The sequence below is a fragment of the Lathamus discolor genome, chromosome 1 (genome assembly GCF_037157495.1).
Source record: "Lathamus discolor isolate bLatDis1 chromosome 1, bLatDis1.hap1, whole genome shotgun sequence".
In the NCBI taxonomy this organism is placed as follows: Eukaryota; Metazoa; Chordata; class Aves; order Psittaciformes; family Psittacidae; genus Lathamus; species Lathamus discolor.
The window spans coordinates 140,812,064-140,831,275 of record NC_088884.1 but is presented as its reverse complement, the minus strand read 5'-3'; the positions used below and the strand labels follow the sequence as shown (position 1 = coordinate 140,831,275).

Sequence of the window (19,212 nt, the reverse complement as noted above, 5' to 3'; positions counted from 1 at the left end):
TCAACCTGGGTTAAATGCATGAAGTTAAACTTCCTTAAATTGATCACAGAAATTTAAAAATGGATACAAATCCAGCAGCTTTGGATATATTGGTGAAATGTTACATTGTGTCAAGGCTGGAGACTTCCTTTGTCTTTAAAAAAGGAACAAAAGTAATACTGACAACTTATTTGTTGTTTGAACTTGATCACAGTTAAACCAGAAACGTACTGTGCTGCTGGATGCTTTTAGTAAACCCTGAATAGAGGTTAGAATGTTTTTTCTGGTCTGTTTGCTTGAAAATAAGTTCTTGTTAATGACTTTGAAAAATTATGTTTACTGCTGATTGTTTTGCAGTGAAGTATCTCTGATTTGAAGAGCTTCGTGAATACTTTTGGTATCTACTAAGGCACTATAAAGTAGTTTAGTCTCTCTTTATTCTGTATGTCCTGTCTCTTCTTGAGTGCTACCTGTTTCTTTCTCTTCCTTTACTTGAGATTATGTGTGTAATAGGACTTGCAGTCAGTCCATTTTACTTGAGAATTTTAAGACATCTTGGAAATGCAAGGTACCATGTATGGTTCTGAAGAAGACATCCCAGTGTAAAAAATGTATGGGATGTGTCAGGCCTTCAGATCGTAATTCAGCAACTGCATATACATTTTCATGTTACACTGAAATGAAACAGTAATGCCTGTCTTAAGCTCGAGACTTACATTGTTTTCCCATACATTTTAGAAGTCACATGATGTCTAATGTTGTTTTATAGTAGCTTTTGTCTGATTTTGTAAAAATACAGTTCTCCAACAATATGTAGCAGTACTTAGAAAGCAGAAGGCATTTGCTATAGAAAACAAAGTATGTTTAGCTGAGCGAATTTGATGTAGCCTCAGTCTAAACATGATTCGTGCCTTTTAGCTTCATTTTAGAAAGGGCATTTGTACCCTTATTTTTTTTAATTTCTTCAGAGTTCTAGGAGAATTCTCAGCAAGTTTGCTGATGTAACAGTACTGGTTAGCAATGTGATGGCTTGTGTATGGCAAGTGTATGTTAGCAGTTACTTCCTAGAATAAATGAAATCTTACGTCTTTTAAAAATAACAGAGGGTTATTGGGGATTCCCCCTCTGCGCTTAGATGTTTGCAAGGTTTAGATTATGTGTCATAAGGAAGAGTGCACTTCAAATTTTTCGAAGGACAACTTACAATTAAGTTGAAGTTAAAATTTACATTACCTGTGTTGGAACCTGTTTGGTTTTGGTTTTTTATCTTTTTTGTTTTTTCCCCTTAGTGTGAGGAACCAGAGCAGGATGACAGTTATACTATTGTACTATTATTTCAGATTAATTTCTTCAATGAACAATTGTATTAATGAAAATAAAATGGAACCTTTTAGAACATGACTCTACAAAGGAATTTCTGTGCACTAAGTACAGTGATTTAAATGTACTCCATGTTTTATGGAAGATTTTTTGTATGTATTTTTATAAGACTGTAATGCTTCATCAATTAGTTTATGAATTTAGGTAAGAGAGTGAAAAAAAAATTGAGAGGGAAGGGGAGAGAAAGCTTGCTTATTTTTCCCTCTTCTGTATAACTGACGTACAGTCTGTATTTATTGTAAACATCTTTCTTTCTTTCTTTCCCCTAGGTAATTATAAACACATTCTTAGAACTAGTTTATGAAACAATTGGTTTTCCTTTCAGTGGAAGGTTGAATGTTGTTAGTAAGATGCTGTGATTGAGACTTGGGATCTTGGTCCATCCTCTTGCTGTGCTGTGCTGGCCACTTCTCTACACTTTGTTGTTCTGTTCATCAAACAAAAAAGTGTGTTGTTAGGTTGCTTACATCAATGCCTGCCTGTTTCTGTAGTGACTGGATTGCCAGCAATGGAATCTGATCTCTGGCTACATGTGTCTGTGCCTACAGAATGTCTGTGATGAATCCATCCTGTTCCTTAGGGATAGCAGTACTGGAACAGGCAACACATGAGGCTCATAATCTACTGTCAGAAATAAACTCTGGCCAGCTAGAAGGATTAAAGTGCCCTGACCTGACAAGACTACTTTTTCTCTTCTAAGTTGGTAGGATTTGAAAATGATCTTACTTTGTAGAGACTGCTGGTATCTTAATATCTCTTTTATTTGTAAAATTGCTTAATTTGTAAGGTAATTTTCATACAGGCAAATTCTTGATTATATGTTTGTTTGTGGCAGTTGAATTACATTGGAGACAAATAGGAGGAGATCTTTAATATCAGATGTGTCTTTCTGAAGAACTATGAGGGAGGAGATTCTCATTGATTTTGTTTTGCTTTGGTTTTAGAGATAAAGTTGAGACTGCCACAGGAGTACTGTTTTTCTTCAGTGCTGAAATGAAACAGCTGTTTGCTCTAATTGCATGTGTGTCGAACGATGATACCCAGAACTGACAAGCGAACCTCAGAGTATATTGCAGCCTCTGGCTAGTTGTCTAGAATTCCCCTTCAGTGTGTTCAGCACAGCTCTGTTCTTCTAAATCATTACGTTGTTACAACTCCATTTCCATCTTGGGGAAAGAAAAAAAAAAGAAACCAAGCAAACAACCCTCATCCGCAGCAGATTAACTGATTCATATTATGTTACCCAGAGCCAATGAATGCAGCTGAGCCAAGACTGGCTGTTGGGTTATTTGAAATTGTTTCCTCTTTCATACTAACTAATTTTCAGAGAAACTTGAATCTCTGAAAAGGCAAGTCTCTAGATAAAATCCTCTGAAAGTTCAGGGCATGCTCTTAAAAGCAAGCAGAAATCAATCCTTTCATTTGAGTGTGTTAGTATTATCTCTCACAGTACAGTGTTCTTTGTATGTGCGCAGGAATCTATTTTTATATACTTCTATTGTGCTTGGTAATATCAAGAGAAGATATTCCCCAGGAATCTGTCCAGAAATTTAATTGAAAATATTGTGGTAAACAAAAGAGATTCTGTCAAAATACCAGTGCAATACTGGCCATGGTAAATACCTTATTTAAATGAAATCCTTGGCAGTGCTGATCTATCCTTTTGATAGGTTTAACTATTTCTACAATTCTACTAAGACTTTAGATGGAGAGATGGAACAAAATGTGGATCTGTGCATTGCCTTAACATATGTGAATGTAGTGGGTCACCAAGGTTTTGACTTGTGTCTAAGTTCTGAGGTGGCTGATGTCTTTTTCCCTTCTGCATTTTTCCCTTCTGCCATAAACAGTTTAGGCCTCAATAACCCTGAAGTAATCCACTGTAAATTCACTGGTTGAGATTGATGCAGACTGAAGTGTATGACTTCATTAGGTCATTAGAGTAAGGCATCCTAATAGATAGCGGAATACACAGCCTAATGCAGGAAATACTTCCTTATAGGATATTCCCTACCCAATGTAAGGCAATCAGTTGTTTAAAGTCCTAGCTTTAGAGTGTGTTTTTCAGCAGCAGGTCCTTACAGGATTGATTGTTGTAAGAGAGTTGGATTAAAACACTGGCAACACCTGGAATGTTCTTCTTAAAGCCTCTTGGTGCTCAGTAATGTCAGGGTGTATGAATACTTTTCTCCCTTGCGGGATCTTTTCTTCGTCATTGAACCTGTTTTAGTGAGGAACAATCACAATTTTTTAGCACTGACACATTGTGTGAAGTTAGGTATCCACTTTTTTACTGGCTTGAGGATGAATCAATTAGAAATACAAGTTTGAGAAACAGGACTTGCTGTAACTTTTTTTTAAATACTTTTGCGTGACTACATTTTGTGACAGTAGAGAATGGTGTAAGGATGGCTAATCAGAGAGGTGAACTGAAAAAGAGTATAATAAAAAAAGCAGCTGCAGTTGTCCTAGCTCAGTCTGGCTAACTAGCATCTTCCATTGTCATTTCTCCTTTAGTTTTGGAAGTCCACCTCTTCCTGTGTATTGTTTTCCTTGTCATCCATTTCAGACTTCCCTGACCTCTTTATTGTTTCAGGTTCATCTGTCTCATTTCTCTGTCTAAGGTCCATACACATATGGTAGAAACTCCTGGGATCCCGGAGTTGTCAGGTTTTTTTATGTAAGTTTCTATGACTTGGCAATGGAACATCCACACATTCTAAAACTTCTCTTGGTAGCTAGAAGAGATTGCTAGGAGAAGTGCTGTCCAAATCTGGCACTGATATGGCATTGTCATTTGATTGCAAATGATCCAGGGAGGGAAGGACTAAGTGGACTTAGAAATGCTGCCATTGATTATCTGCACATGTTGTATCATGTTGAATGGTCATCACTGGCAAAATTACCTTTATATAGAAACAGGTATTTTATGGCCTACTCAGTAACTGTTATCACTAGTGACTCTTTGCTGTAATTAACTTGAGATTCTGAGCCTTACCAAAGTTTGCTAGTCTTCTTGTAAAAATTATAGATAAGTTTATTATGAGCATCACTAGGACACAGCAGAGCTTTGATGTTATTTGGTATAAAGAAAAAAGGGAGACCATGCCGTATTCTGTGCTTGTACTTCAATTAATAATCACTTTCCTTTCCTATACAAGATTAATGCAGTGATTGCAGTTATTATAGATGCCATAATATTATAACTGATTTATTCAAAGGCTTTATGGAAGAAGTGTGTGTGTATGAGTTTCTTTTTTTTTGGAAGGGCTGCAGACAGAAGCTTCTTCTGGCTTTATGGCTTATAAAGCTGTTAAAAAAATTTAAAGATCTTCCACAGGCTGAGGCTGGAAAGCACTGGTGGATGTTACCCTGCTCAACCCACTGCTCAAGCAGGGTCACCTGCAGCAGGTTGCTCAGGGCTGTGTTCAGTCAGGATTTGAGAATCTGCTTGCTTGGAGAGTTCACAATCTCTCTGGGCAACCTGTGCCAGTGTTTGAACGTTGAAGAGCCTCATCTGGTTACTCTTGATAAATCAGGGTGGGGTGGTGGGAAGTAATGAAGGACTTTTGGAAGATTTGGAGATGTCTATGTTTTCCAGTACTTGTGTAAGGGGCAAAAATTCTGCATGTTAACAGAATGTAAGTGTTCCATATGTTAACTGGTCATCAGTAGGCGTTAGCAGAGGAGTATTTGTGAACTGACTGCCCTGTGCTGCTGCTTCTACTGTTCTGGATTTTTCTTTTAAACTCCCATTGTATTTGTTTTTTCTTCCAGACACAGATTAAATACCTACTTAGCTGGGAAATAAGGCTGCTGTTTAGCTGTCAGCCATTTGAAAAGAAGAAAGGGCAGCCTTCTAGAAAATGCTTTCCGGGATCCTTATATATTTTTTTTTTTTAATTATTTTTTTTTTACCTTTTAAGCAGGAGACATGGAAATGTGACTGTGTATTTTATTGAAATTTCTCTGTTCTCTTTTTTCCCAGGTCTGCTATTTCTGTTATGTGTATCCCAGTTACGAGGGGTTTTTTGTGATTTCTGAGCTTGGTGCTGTCAGCCTCATGTGAACAAACTAAAGAAAAAACCAAGCTGATTTTTGGAAAACAAAATGCCACGGAAAAGGAAAACTGGTGGGAGCCCTTCTCTGAAGAATGGCAATTATGACAGAACTGTTGCTGTATGGCAAGGGGACCCAAGCTTTTCACTGTCACAAGCAGTGCATAGTGTCAATAAGGAAAAGCTCCTGAACAGCATGTCAGAGATGTTTTCTGACCTAGATCCTACTGTGGTTTATATGGTTCTGTCTGAATGTGATTTTAAAGGTAAATAATGTGCAGTTGTCATTACAGTTTTGTTGCATGTGCAGACAGCTCTTAACTAGGGTGACTCCAGAAAAGTTGGTGTAGGTGTTGCAAGCATATTTGTGAGTTTAGCTTTTAATGAGTAGGTGAGTCATAATATTTTGAAATGTTACAGGTTCTTCCTTGCAGGATTCTCCCAAGTTTGACAATGTTTCTGTGAGGCTGGTAACTTGCTGTGCAGTGTGCTCCATATAAATGGAGGTGCACTTTAAGTGGTTTGTTCTGTGACACAGAGCACGCAGTCACAGGCTTGTGAGGAGAGTCTTCTTTTTTTTTTCCCATTTAGTTTCTATGCCATACCTGGTAGGTGCACAAGAGGTCCTCTGCAAGAGGCATATTTTGTGTTCTAGACTGCATCTTTTTAAGACAGTGGCACACTGTATGTGGTCCACGCAGCGTTTGCTTTTCCTTAAATACTTGAATTGAGCTTTTGTTTCACTTTCTGTTTTGCACAGTCATCTTGTCATCTCCACTGAGGATTAGTTTTTGCAGGATAAATTCTGTTTGTCATGTTGAACTCTCTGCAGCCTAGCTTGGACTGTGTTTCTTCCTCTGTATTTTGCCAAGCTACATACCCGCCTCTTCATGTCTGTGCCTAGTCCTTCCCATGCTTGCGTGGTTTTGAAATTCTTCTATGAGCAAGCTCATTAGCACGCAATAAAAGTAATGGATAAGATGCAGGAGGAGTTATAATATCTGAGGAGTTACTCGAAAGGGGAGTAAGTCATATATGGAGCATTTTAATCAATCTGTATTCATGTTGTCAGATGTGATTAGCTGAGTTTTATCTAAGAGTATTTTGCAAAGCAGACAGGGATTGTTATTTTGTACATGTATGAAAGCTGGGTAGCTATTAAAAGGACTGCTTTTATTGCCATTTTTACTTTACCTAAATTGCACAGAGTTTATATCTTAATACCACTCTCACATTTATTGCTATGGTTATTGTTTCTTTTAGAATTAAAATTACTGGAATTACTGATTCATGCTTTTAACTCTTAATAAGATTTACCTTTATCAAAATAACAGATTTATCTAGAGGCTTATTGGAGAATTCAGTAAACGCACTGAGTTCATTATTGTGTTATACTATTAACAATAGTTTGAAAATGGAAAGATCAGCATCTTTTCATATGAGTAATAATAAGTTTCATACAGTAGCGAAGATGGAAGGACAAGGAAGATTTTGTTTAATGTGTGCAGAAAGCATTGGATTTTAATAGAATTAGACTTTTTGCTACACTGTCTTTCAGGAAAACAGGAGCTTAGCTTTGGGGCCCAGGTGATACTTGTGCCAGGTTTTGATCTTATTCATGTTGATCACGGGCAACCTGTACTCCATTTGGTGGCTTTACAGAGAATTAATGCAGATACTGGGTTTTTTCAAGCTATGTTAGATACGACATTTCCTATTGGTCCTAGCCATAATGAATATATTTTGCGTGCTTGTATCTCTTTTGTTCTCAGAAGTGTTTTTGCATTTATTTTACTCTGTTTAGCCTATATAACATAGGCTAAAAGGAAGTACCCATTTAAACACCCAGTTCTGATATTTTTTCCGGTTAAACTGAATAATTTTTAGACATTATTTCCTTAGTAATTTATATGCTTACTAAGTTATTATTTTGCAGTATGTCAGTATTGAGTTCTGTCTTTACCTCTAGTGAGAAACAGATGGAGGGAGTTGCAGAAGGTGTGTTAAAAGATGAATTGGTGAACTGTTTTTTGGTTGTCTCTTTAGTTGTGATGAATACTCTTTGTAGTAAAAAAACTGCATTCACATCAACTTATGTTTGTTCCGTTGACCATGCTTTATTCTCTTTACCTTATTCAACAGTAGAGAAAGCTATGGATTATCTGCTAGAGCTGTCCACTCATGCTAAAGGCGTAGGATCTTCAAAAACCTTGGGTTTTGATACAGTAGCACCATCGCTAGCTCTTGTTAATCAGCAAAGATCTGTTGCAAATGAAAGAAGGTGGGAAAGTACTGCAGAACAAAGTCATTCTGAAGAAGGGATGGAAGAGGTCCTATCGAATGATGTGCAGCTCACTGAAGAACTCGATTCCTTAATAGAAAATTCCTTTCAGAGATACAGCTTGAGTGATGAATTGCCCAGTTCTGCAAATGACCAAATAGTACATAAGCGTTCTGTGGAGCACGATGGCTTTAATGAATTTCCTGAGTGGGAAAAATCTTTTTCAGGTTGCAGTCTTCTACTTTTTCCTCAGGAAACAGGGACAAATAATGAGGTTTTAGAAAACTTCTGCTGTTCTCAGCCACCAGTGAGTCAGCTAAGTGTCCATACGGGCTCACCAGCTGCATCTGACACTTCTGCACAAATACAGGAAGATTCCGATTTGTCAGAAATACATACTCAGCATGATGTGGGGTCAGGAGTCTATAAACAACCCAATGGAGAAATACCTTGTGGAAATTCTGATCAGACACAAGATACTGTTTTGGATCAGAAAAGTGTGACTTCTGCTTCTGATGAGTCTGGAAATCCTAATTCAAGATGCCTGGAACAGCATGAAGAGGTAGTGACTGCCTTTAACATCCACCAGAGTACCTCTCTTCCAGAGGCATATGTCTCTCTTGAAACATCCATGTTAAAAACACCAGAACCTGTAGATTTGCAGCAAACTCAGCAGGGTTATAACTTAAACTTTTCCCCACTGTCATGTCAACCTCAACAACACTGGAATCTCATGGCTCCTGTGTTTTATCCATCCAGTGGAAGTCACAGCTTTGTAACTCCTGTGGCTGTCAGTCCAGGGCAGTGGAGACCTGTTTCAGATTATAGGACTTCAGAAAAAGAACATTATTTTTCCTCTCCAGTGGTTTCAAATGCCTGGGATAGCAGCCCTTCTCTGAAGGTACAGGAAAATCAAGATAGAAACTCCAAATTGAACCTCTTGCAAGCACAGCAGTCACCTGTTTGTCACATGATGAGAAAAAGGATGCACCTTATAGGTCAAGTACTTGTTCTTCTCAGAGGTGTTCCAGGATCAGGAAAATCGTATTTGGCAAGGTAGACCATCTATATTGTGAGCTTCTAAAAGGAATTGTTTAATTGTGAGCAGGATTTAGTGCAGGCAGACAGTTTTCTGACATTTGTAGTTATACCCTAATCTCCAGCTCCATGGTGCATGCAGCATGATGAGTATTAATAATTGTGGAGAGCTGAGTTGCTTGCAGCTCCTTGACCACTAAAGGAAATTGAAATAGGAAGGGTTAGCTTTAACTGCTGTCACTGGCCAAAGGAGTCTGTGTCACCAGAGGATCACCGCAATAGTATTAGGTCTGCTGTGGTCTTCCAGTTCCTGCTCATTTCAGGTGTTTCCTTCCAATAACATAAATGAAAACATGCCTGCTCTTTATAGACAGAGATTACCTTTCCAGTGTTGGAATTCTTTTGTGTAAGTAGTATGTGTGGAGCTTCATGGGTTGAATTTTTGATTTCTTTTCTAATGCTCCAGAAGCCTAGCTTGAGCTTCGACTCCTCTGGCTGGCACCTGAAATACTGGGTGCAATTAACACTGTGTGTGTATTTGTCAGTGTGAAAGTATGTCACCAGATGCAGATGGAAAAATACTTCCCTTGTTGTTTTGAAATGAGACTTGCAGGGAACCTCTGTCAACTCTTTTTTGCCTAGATATCCCCAGCCTTTGGAAAAGAAAGGAAGTTATTATAGATCATCTTTGGCTGGAGGATGTTCTGCTCCCCACCCCCCCTTTACTGCTTCTATTCCAAGTAATTTTGGTTTAGTGCAAGATACTAAATACATGTATGTATCGTAGAAGATAACACACCTGGGGAGGAGAAGCAGGAAAAGCTATTTACTTCTTGATCTTTCACAGGATTTTGCTTGAGGATAACCCAGGTGGAGTCATTCTTAGCACTGATGATTACTTTTATAAGCATGGACAATACCAATTTGATCCCAATTGCTTAGGGGAAGCACATGACTGGAACAGGAAACGAGGTGAGAAATAAGGGATTAGCTTGCTGCTTTACAGTTCAATGCTTGTGTGCTGTTTTAGAAGCTGCCTGTCTTGTAATGCCTGTCTCACAGGTCAAGCATTTATGCCATCGTAGAAGTATTTTTTAATATATGTGTGGAAAAAGAATATGAACATGAACTCAGAAGTCATCTGGCCATTTTGGAATTAAAAATGCCAGTGTCTGTGTCTAAAGATTGGTTTGCTTCAGATTTCATCATGGTTGTGTCCTGTTTCTGGAGTGCTAATCTGTACCATCTCCCAGCAATACTTCTTCTGAGATGAGCCATTATATATGCATATGCAATAAGTAATGAGGATGTCGATACAAATAACATTTACATAGATAATTTCCTGCTCTTGATTATTTTTTCTCTTAAGCACTAAATCATTGGCAAATTTAAAACAAATTTAAAATTATAAGAGCAAGACAGAAGAAATAATCTTTTTTCTCCTTTCCATAATTGGTGTATTTTTTTTATATTGTCTCCCACTAAGCATACTACAGAACAATATTTTTAAGCTTCTATTTGCTAAATTTGAACCATGATTTGTTTTCTACTATCAAATTTCTGACCAGTGGAGAAATGGGTTAGTAAGAAATGTGTGACTCAGTGATAACTTCAGTTGTTCAGACATACTGTAACATAGTTACAGAAACATCATGCTGTATCTCAAAGCTACTGATTCTAAACATTTCATTGCTGTGTATTTAAACTACAGTAATTCTTTTGCTTTTTCATATTTTATATAGTTTTACAGAGTGGACTATTCTTAAGGCTGCTATAAAGTCAAGGATTTTGTATGCAACAAAGAAGTCCACTTTAAGGTGATCATGTAGGTTTTTAAGTTGAATTTACTGATTGATTAGTCATCTTGGTGCATTTTACATCTGTGTTCTTATTCCTTGATTATCATACATACGTTAATTCGGAAGAATAATGCTGTATCAGTAGCCTTACATGTGAGGGGGGGCATGTCTGGAAAAAAAAAAGAGGGCCTTGACACAGATCAGGCTGTGACAAGAGTTCTTTACACAGTGGTTAATCATTATGGATTATCTGCTTTATAAAATAGAACAAATTTAGAGCATTAGTATAAATGTTATATGTCCACCCTTTTATAGTGAAATTGACTATATTGTGTTCTTTTGTGCATATGTGTCTTTCAGCCAAAGAAGCATTTGAAATGAGAATCTCTCCCATAATAATTGACAACACAAACATACAAGCATGGGAGATGAAGCCTTATGTTACTTTGGTTAGTATTACAGTTTGATCAACGTGAAAAGGGATTATTGACCAGCATGGCAACAACATATGTTTTAGAATGAGATTGTCTTTCTCAGTCTAGCTGTTGCTCCACAAGGAAGTCTGGAGTCAAAAAAAAAGTGTTACACGGAATCATATTACCCAGTGTCGTATTCTGTGCGCATCTGAGTATTGACGTGGCCTAGTTTCCAAGTGACAAAACCAAGTGCTTTGTACTTGGGGTCAAAAATAAACATTGTTGTGGAAACTGAATTCTGTTCCTCTTTTATGTGATTGGGGAAATTATGAGCTGCTTTTAAAATATGATAAGCACTAATTAATGAATGATGAAACTTGAAAACACAGTCTTAGTTCAATCCTAAGTATGACATAGAGGCAGATTTCTCCTAACATGGTACGTAAACACATTAGGGGAGTGTAGTATGTAGAACTGCCAGGTTTTGAGCAGATACTGTGCGTATGCTGCGTGTGGTAATGGATTATCTTTGATAATACAGTGGGACTTAACACAGATAATTTTATTAATAGAATTTTTATTTTGTTCTCCTTGCATTTATTAGCAATTGTCAGATTAATAGTTCTTTCATAAATTAAGTCCTTGATTTTGCTGTGTACTGAAATAAAGATATAACAAAAGTTCTTCCAGGAGATGCAGGGTTTGGTAAGGTAACAAGATTTATTTCTGAAAACACTAACAGAGAGAAGTGGCACAGTACTCTCAGTGTTTCTCCTGATTAGACTTTGGCCTTGTTTTCTGTCATGATGAGACTAGACCATGTAAGGACCATTTACGTGCAGTCCACTCAAGTTTCCCGCATGGCAGGACGCTGTCCACCGTAACTGTGTCAATGTAACTGAATTGCTTGTTTTGGAACTGCCTTGCATCTGGTCAGCTCTGAATGTAAGCAGAGAGCTTTTCTCTCTCTTGGAGATGTGCATACTATCCCTGGAAAGAGGAGAAGTTCTGCAGTCTAGACTCAGAGGGGGCAGAACATTCAAAGGGGGGATACAAAATGATGATTTTGTTTGTTTGTGTGATCATGGCACACAGTTTAAGAGAAGCAAATACATATTTTTGAAAATCTCTGTTTATATAAGCAGAAGTGCAACACTGAACAGAAGTATGTTATTCCAAATGTTTAGTTGGTTTTGAAAAGCACAAAAAACAGCTTTAAATAAGCAGGCTATGCGTGTTGTGTGCTCATTCACAGGAATAAGAAATGGGTGATGTGGCTTGTTCTGTTTTTTATCTGTTTTATTCAGGCTCAACAGTTCAAATACAAAGTCATGTTCCGAGAGCCAGGCACATGGTGGAAGTTTAAACCCAAAGAACTTGAAAGGTAAGATTATAAAGGAGAATTTCATATTAGATTGTATCTCTTTCACAGACTATGGTTTTTAAAAAGGTACCACTTAGTGCAGTGGCTGGTGAAGTAGTCAAGATTTTTGTGGTATTAAGTGTCTTTTTAGTAATTATTTTTTCCCACAATATTAACTTTTGTAGTATTTTATATGCATTATGAGATTTTTTCACTGCCACTTTATTCTAATTGTATACAAAAGCAATAGATATTATGTAATTTTTCATGATTGCAGTTCTTTTGCATTTAAGGTACAGTGACTGCTTCTTTGGTTTCCTGAGGTTACAAAAATGGTGTCAGGTTGAGACTGGTTTTGCATCTGGCTGGTCTGTTGCCTTACTTGAAATTTTTCTGCTGTCACTGAGTTTAAAGCAGTCAGTACCTCATGAGAGGGACAGACCCCTGTGCATCCTCATTATTGTTTACCTCGTCTTTAGCAGGACCTTCTACACAGTCATAGAACCATTACTTAGAGCCAAAATAGGCAAGATGTAAACCCTGTGTGAGTGAATAATATGTACCTAGAAAATTGGCTGGATGCCAGGTTCAAAGGGACTGAAGTCCGAGAGGTGGCTGATGTACCTCTAGGATGAATGCTAGGGCGGCCAGGATTTAATATCCCATTTATGACTTGGATACTGGAACATAGTGCACTCTCAGCAGATTGGCAGATGACACTGAACTGAGCAAGAATACTTTGTTCAGCCTTAAGAAGAGAACATTAAGGAAGAGCCATGTTGTTGTCTTCAGCTATCTTTTGAGGGGTCACAGAGAACACTAAAAAGATCTTTTCTGAGAATTGTGCAGGGATAGGGCAAACCAAACATAATTAAGGTGGAACTTTGGAAATTTTTATTGCATAAAGTAAGTGAGTGTTTGGTTTTTCTTTGATGGTTTTGTTTTGTTTTTTCTTTTGAGGGTGGTCACACACTGAAAGAGTTTGCCCAGAGAGTTTGGAGACTTTCAGGCATTGAGGATATTCAAAATTTGACAAGACAAAGCTCTGGGCAACCTAATCTAGCTGTACCTCCTGTGAGTTGGAGGTTGGACTGTGTGACCAGCAGGGGTCCCTTTCAACATAAATTGTTTTGTGATTTTGTAGTATCTGTTGTCATCTGAATTTGCATGCCTACCTTAAGGTTGGCCACTTCTCAACTGTGGTAAGGAAGATTATTTTCTCTCCTAAAATAGAACTTAAACATTTTCTCCTGTACCTTCAATTTCTGTTTTGCCATCCTTGGCAGGATTCACTTCTTCTAGGTGGAACTGCTGCAGAGCATATTCCAAGTTGGTGTTCAACAGAGTCACTGAAAATCTCCAGCCAAAGTGTGTCCAAAATAATAAGTGAATAGATTTTGCTCAAGGAGTTCTTAGCAAAATCAAAGAAGGAAGAGTTAATTCAGAAATCTTCCATACCCATTCTTATATCCTGCATCACTCTCAGGATCTGATATGGTGTGTTTCTGATACTGGTTTGAAGAAGGTGCATTATTGGTACAGTTTTAAGTTTTAGTATTAAGCAAATCATCCAGTTGCAGAACAGGGCCACCAGGTGGGATGGAGAAGTGGAGCAGCAGTTTGAGTCACACCCTATGTGGAGTACCTTAGTGCACTGATACAGAAAGAACTGCTGTCTCACAGCTTTTGCTCTGTCCCCCTGAAATCTCTGGTTAGTTTTGCTGTAAACTTATAATGAAATTATTGTTGAATTATTCCCTTCTCCCACTGTAATATACAAATCTGAAATGTTGGTTTGTTTTTTTGTTTTTTTTTGTGCATAGGCGAAACATTCATGGTGTCTCTAAAGAAAAGATCAAAAGAATGTTGGAGCGATATGAACACTGCCTTACTGTTAGTTCAGTATTGGATTCTTCAGTCCCAGACAAAGCAGAAGCTGCTGGTTGGAGTGAAGATCCTTGTCAGGAGGAAAGCCATAGGTTAGATTATTATACTAGCTTTGTGATCTTGCATAAAAGGGTAAAAATTCAAACTTTGTAGCAGTGGAAGCTGGATAATGCTGTTGAGCAGTTAAATAATGAAAAGAAATGCACTGCGTAGTTTTCTTAGTTTATAAGAATTTGAGGATTTCTACAAATGAGCGGTCAAGGGACTTAGGCAACTTTCCACTGCTTTTTGAAAACCTCCCCATATGACTGTGTGTTTGATTGACTTTCTCTTATCAGAAACATGCTATAGGCTGTATGTTGTAGATAAAAAACACTTAAAATCTCTAAAATGCTTTTCAGAATAATGTAGTCCCAAATTACAATTTCTGAGGCTGTGTGTTGTTATTAGATGATGTTTTTATGGTAAAATGTGAATTCTTTGTTCAGTAGCAAGTTATCTAGTCGCTTTCGAGTATATTTAGTTCAGACTTGTCTAGATTTATGTTGGTTGTATGCACGACTGTTTTGTAGTGGCTAATATGAATAATGGTGTATATGCCTTATAATAATGCATAGGAAATCAGATTATTTTTAGTTATTATTTCATTTGCGTTTTGCATGCTTAATGTATTTGAAACTGGTGGAACTGTGCTCTACCATCCCTGAGAGAAGCAAGCCAGCCACCCAAAACAAAAGAAATTAAGAATCCCCTACCCTCTTGACACCAGGCAGATGGAGGGGACCTAGGAGACAGGGGAGGTTGGAAACAGGTTACTTCTCAGAGTAGACAGTGTATTACCCTCCAGTTTATGTCATCTTCCCAAGTACCCCTTCACAACAGATTAGAGGTGTGTGAGGATGAGGAAAATGAGAAAGATGAAGAAGTAGATAAGGGATCATCCAGGTTAGAAGAGTCACCATGGAAGAGTCAGAGAACACCTTGTATCATGACCAGCTCTACCAGGAAAAAAAAGATAACTGATTGTGATTGGTTACTTTACCCTCAGAGGAACAGTGGGCCTGTCACCCCATGAGGAGTACAAGGATGTTGTTAAGTTATGCAGGGAGAAAATTAGAAAGGCAAAGACACAGCTGGAACTAAATCTGGCCACTGCTATAAAAGATGACAAAAGTACTTTTACAAATATATCAGCAATAAAAAGAGGGCCAACGAGAACTTCCATCCTGTACTGGATAATGGGGATAATCTAGTGACTGAGGATGAGGAAAAGGCTAAGATACTTAATGCTGCCTTTGCCCTCAGTCTTTAATAGCCACATCAGCCATCCTCAGGGTACTCAGTTCCCTGAGCTGTTTGTCAGAGATGGGGAGCTGGTTGAAGTTCCCGTAATTCAGGAAGAAATGGTTAGCAACCTCCTGTTCCACTTAGATGTACACAAGTCTATGGGGCTGGATGGGTTACACCCAAGAATGCTGAAGGAGATGGCAGAGGAGCTTGCTAAGACTCCATCATCTACCAGCAGTCCTGGTCTAGTGGGCAGGTCCCAGAGGATTGGAGGTTTGTCAACGTGATGCCTTTCTACAGAAAGGGCAGGAAGGAAGACCCTGGAAACTACAGGCCTGCCAGCCTGAGCTCAGTGCCGGGGGAGGTCCAATGCAGCCCATCTGCATGGAGCAGATGATCCTAAGTGAGATCAAAAGGGAGGGATCAAGCCCAGTCAGCGTGAGTTCATGAGGGACACGTCCTGCCTGACAACCTGATCTCCTTCTACGGTAAGGTGCCCCGCCTGGTTGATGAAGGAGCAGCTGTGGACGTTGTTTATTTGGACTTTAGTAAAGCATTTGACACTCTCCCCCACAGCATCCTCCTGGAGATAATGGCTGCTCATGGCCTGGATGGGTGTATTCTTCACTGGGTAGGAAACTGGCTGGATGGCGGAGCCCAAAGAGTGGTGATAAATGGTGTCACATCTAGTTGGCGACCGGTCACTAGTGGTGTCCCTCAGGGCTCTGTTAGGGCCAGTGTTGTTTAACATCTTCATTGATGATCTGGATGAGGGGATCGAGAGCACTCTCAGTAAATTTGCAGGCAACACGAGGTTGGCAGGAGTGTTGATTTGCTGAAAGATAGGGAGGCTCTGCAGAGGTGTCTGGACAGGCTGGATCAATGGGCTATGGCCAGTGCTATGAATTTCAGCAAGGCAAAGTGCTGAGTCCTGCATTTGGGTCACAATAACCTCATGTAACACTAAGGGGCTTGGGGAAGAGTGGCTGGAAAGCTGCTTGGTGGAAAAGGACCAGGGGTGCTGACTGGCAGCTGCTGGACATGAGCCAGTGTGCTTCATTACATAACTGAATGCTGGGAATGGGGGAAAATAGGCTTTTTTATTCTTAACCCCATGCTGAAGTAAGAAACGGATACTTAGCAAGGGAAGTTCCACATTGCTTAGCTCCATTTTTATAAAGATGACTTAGCCCTAACCTCAACACTTCTTAAATTTGCTTTCTGTCATTAGAGATCTCCAGCTGGATGATTAGTGTCCTAAAAGGTGGTTTCTGGTCTGTAATTTCAAAATATTAAATAGTTAAGCCGAAATTAAAAATGCGGACAAGAAGGTTTCAAATGGGTTTGTCTTTCATTTGAATTTGTCTTTCAGGACATTACATTCTGATGTAAAGGAAGAACCTTTCGCTTCTGATTTGGGGCCTCTTGAATTAGTTGAAGATGATAAAACTTTTCCCAGTACTTCTCTAACATTAGGAAGTAACCATGATCCTGAGCATCTTCAGAAAGAGGAAAAAGAAATTGAAAATAGCTTAGTGGAACACAGTTGTGAGGACAGCACTGTTCAAGATGACTTGGATGTTTGTTTGTCAGATTGTGTAGAAGAACTGCCCTTGGAGAAGAAAGAAGAAAAGGGAGAAAAACTAGGAAAAAATGCTGAAACAGAAAAGGATGAGATTGGTGCGACCACGACTGAAGAAACTCTGTGCTTGCATGCAGAAGGAGTTGAGGAGCACAGTGATAACAGCATTCTCAAAGTTCAAACTGAAGTTGAACAGTCTGGCCAAATATGTACAGAACCAAAATCAACAGAAAGTAGTAACATAGCAGAACCAAGCAGTTCGGCTTTTGACATGTCAGGAAAACCAGAACTACTGAACTTTCTGGGTGACTGGCCCGTAGAACAAACTATGGGACAGAGAGTCAAAAGAGCTAGAAGACTAGAAAAATCTTTCCTAAAGAGCGATAAAGAAGTTAAAACTCACAGTCAACAGAATCCTGAGTTAGGTAAAGAGCAAGCAGGCCTGCCTGGGACCTGTACTGTTGAAAAAGGACATGAGGAAGAAAATCTAGCCTCTGGCTGTTTCTCTGTTAGTTCAGATAAAGTTACACCACAACTGCAAATGATAGGACATTGGCCTGTCACAGGCTCATTAGAACAGAGACAACAAAGGTCAAGGAGAATGAGAAAGACAAATCTAAATCAGTCCGATGAACACAGAAATGCTGAAGGTGACATTAATAGAAATGCTCTTGAGACTGTAGATGTGCTTCGTGGGACACCTGTGAACACTGCAGAGCAACCGGATACAGAGACTTTGCATATGCACCGACCTGAAACAGAGGCTAGTGAAACAGTAGGTGAGAAAAAATTGCAGCAAAATAAGAGAATGAGGAAACATCACAAATTGGCCCTCACTTTTACAAACAACAATTTGCCCCATCCAAGGGAAGAGGAATGCTTGTCAACACTTCATGTAGAAGAAGAGAAACAGGATGCATGCTCGTGTAGGCAAAAAAGTAGCCATTCACAGACTGAATCACAGGACTTTGCTCTCCTGTGGAGGTTAGAAAAGAAAATGCTTTTTCCAGAGACTACCAGAGTGTTGCATGGCAGACTAGATGGCTTCAAACCCAAAGATGTAGGTAATATTTCAGATTCTCAGGAAAAAATTCCCTATCGAGTTATGTATGATAAAAGTACATTTGTGGAAGAAAGTGAACTTATCAATATTGATGAGTCTGAAAAGCTGAATATGCTGTGTAAGCTCTTTGATTCTGTTTCATTTGAAGCTGTGAAAGATCTGTATGAAAGATGTAACAAAGACATAGACTGGGCCACAGGTCTGCTCTTAGACTCTGATGAAAAGTTACGCAAAGATGTTGGCACTGAATGCTTTCAAGTAAGAGAAGCTGAGCCAGTTGTTGCAGACCTTGATTTCAAGGCAAGTACAAACTACGGTGAGAATCTCAAGGACTGTGAACAAATGTCACAGATAATTGGGGCTTGTGATATCTCTAAGCCTTCAGAAGAGCAGAACTCATCACTCAGCATTGCAGAAAGTCGGGCTGCCAAGGCAACTGTGATGGATGTTGATGTGTCTGATGCATTGACTGCTACCTCACTGAAGGATTCGTCAGAACTGAAGAATTGTGGAGATGCAGCCCCTGGAACTGATGCAGGCAGCTCAGCAGCAGGTATCTTTGAGCCATTTGTTTCGGGAAAGCAGAAGGTAGAAACTGAGAGTCCTGTTGAAGAACCTATAAATAAGCCATTATTCTCACAACGTGATGCAGGCTTCTGTGTACCCAAGACTCTGCCTCATGGTCCTAACACAACTTCTACCCATTTGAAATTTGAACTAAATAATGAGAGCGACAGTAACCCTTCGGAAAGCAACACAGAGAATTCCAAAGTGATGACTTCGTTACTAGAAGTGGATCATGCACCTCTGTTCGGTCCGAGGAATGATGAAGAACTGGAAACCCAGGGGAGTTTCAGAGAGATACATGGTAGAGTAGAAATTGAAACTCCAAGCAGGGATGAAGCCAAAGCCAAGATACAAAGTCCTGTACCAGCATCACGTGCAGCCTTCAATATAGATTGCCTAGAACTAACATTACCTCCTGAACTGGCACTCCAGTTGAAAGAAATATTTGGGCCTGTTGGCATTGATGCAGGTATGGGCATAATTGTATCCATATTTTTATATAAAATACCAAA

The 19,212-nt window shown here is 39.0% G+C and overlaps 1 protein-coding gene across 10 annotated transcripts in view; it reads left to right on the top strand.

Moving 5' to 3' along the window:
• Positions 1-19,212, top strand: part of N4BP2 (NEDD4 binding protein 2) — a 65,658-nt gene that overhangs the window by 25,991 nt on the left and 20,455 nt on the right. For 9 of the 10 annotated variants that reach the window (XM_065698641.1, XM_065698631.1, XM_065698613.1 and 6 more), the window contains 7 exons: positions 5,348-5,683; positions 7,560-8,754; positions 9,584-9,708; positions 10,896-10,984; positions 12,259-12,335; positions 14,138-14,293; positions 16,861-19,169. In XM_065698641.1, coding sequence (XP_065554713.1) covers positions 5,470-5,683; positions 7,560-8,754; positions 9,584-9,708; positions 10,896-10,984; positions 12,259-12,335; positions 14,138-14,293; positions 16,861-19,169 — 4,165 coding nt within the window. In that variant the 5' untranslated portion in view covers positions 5,348-5,469. Of the gene's footprint in view, positions 1-1,978; positions 2,063-5,347; positions 5,684-7,559; positions 8,755-9,583; positions 9,709-10,895; positions 10,985-12,258; positions 12,336-14,137; positions 14,294-16,860; positions 19,170-19,212 lie in introns of those variants that run through there. The other variant, XM_065698679.1, reaches the window with a different exon arrangement.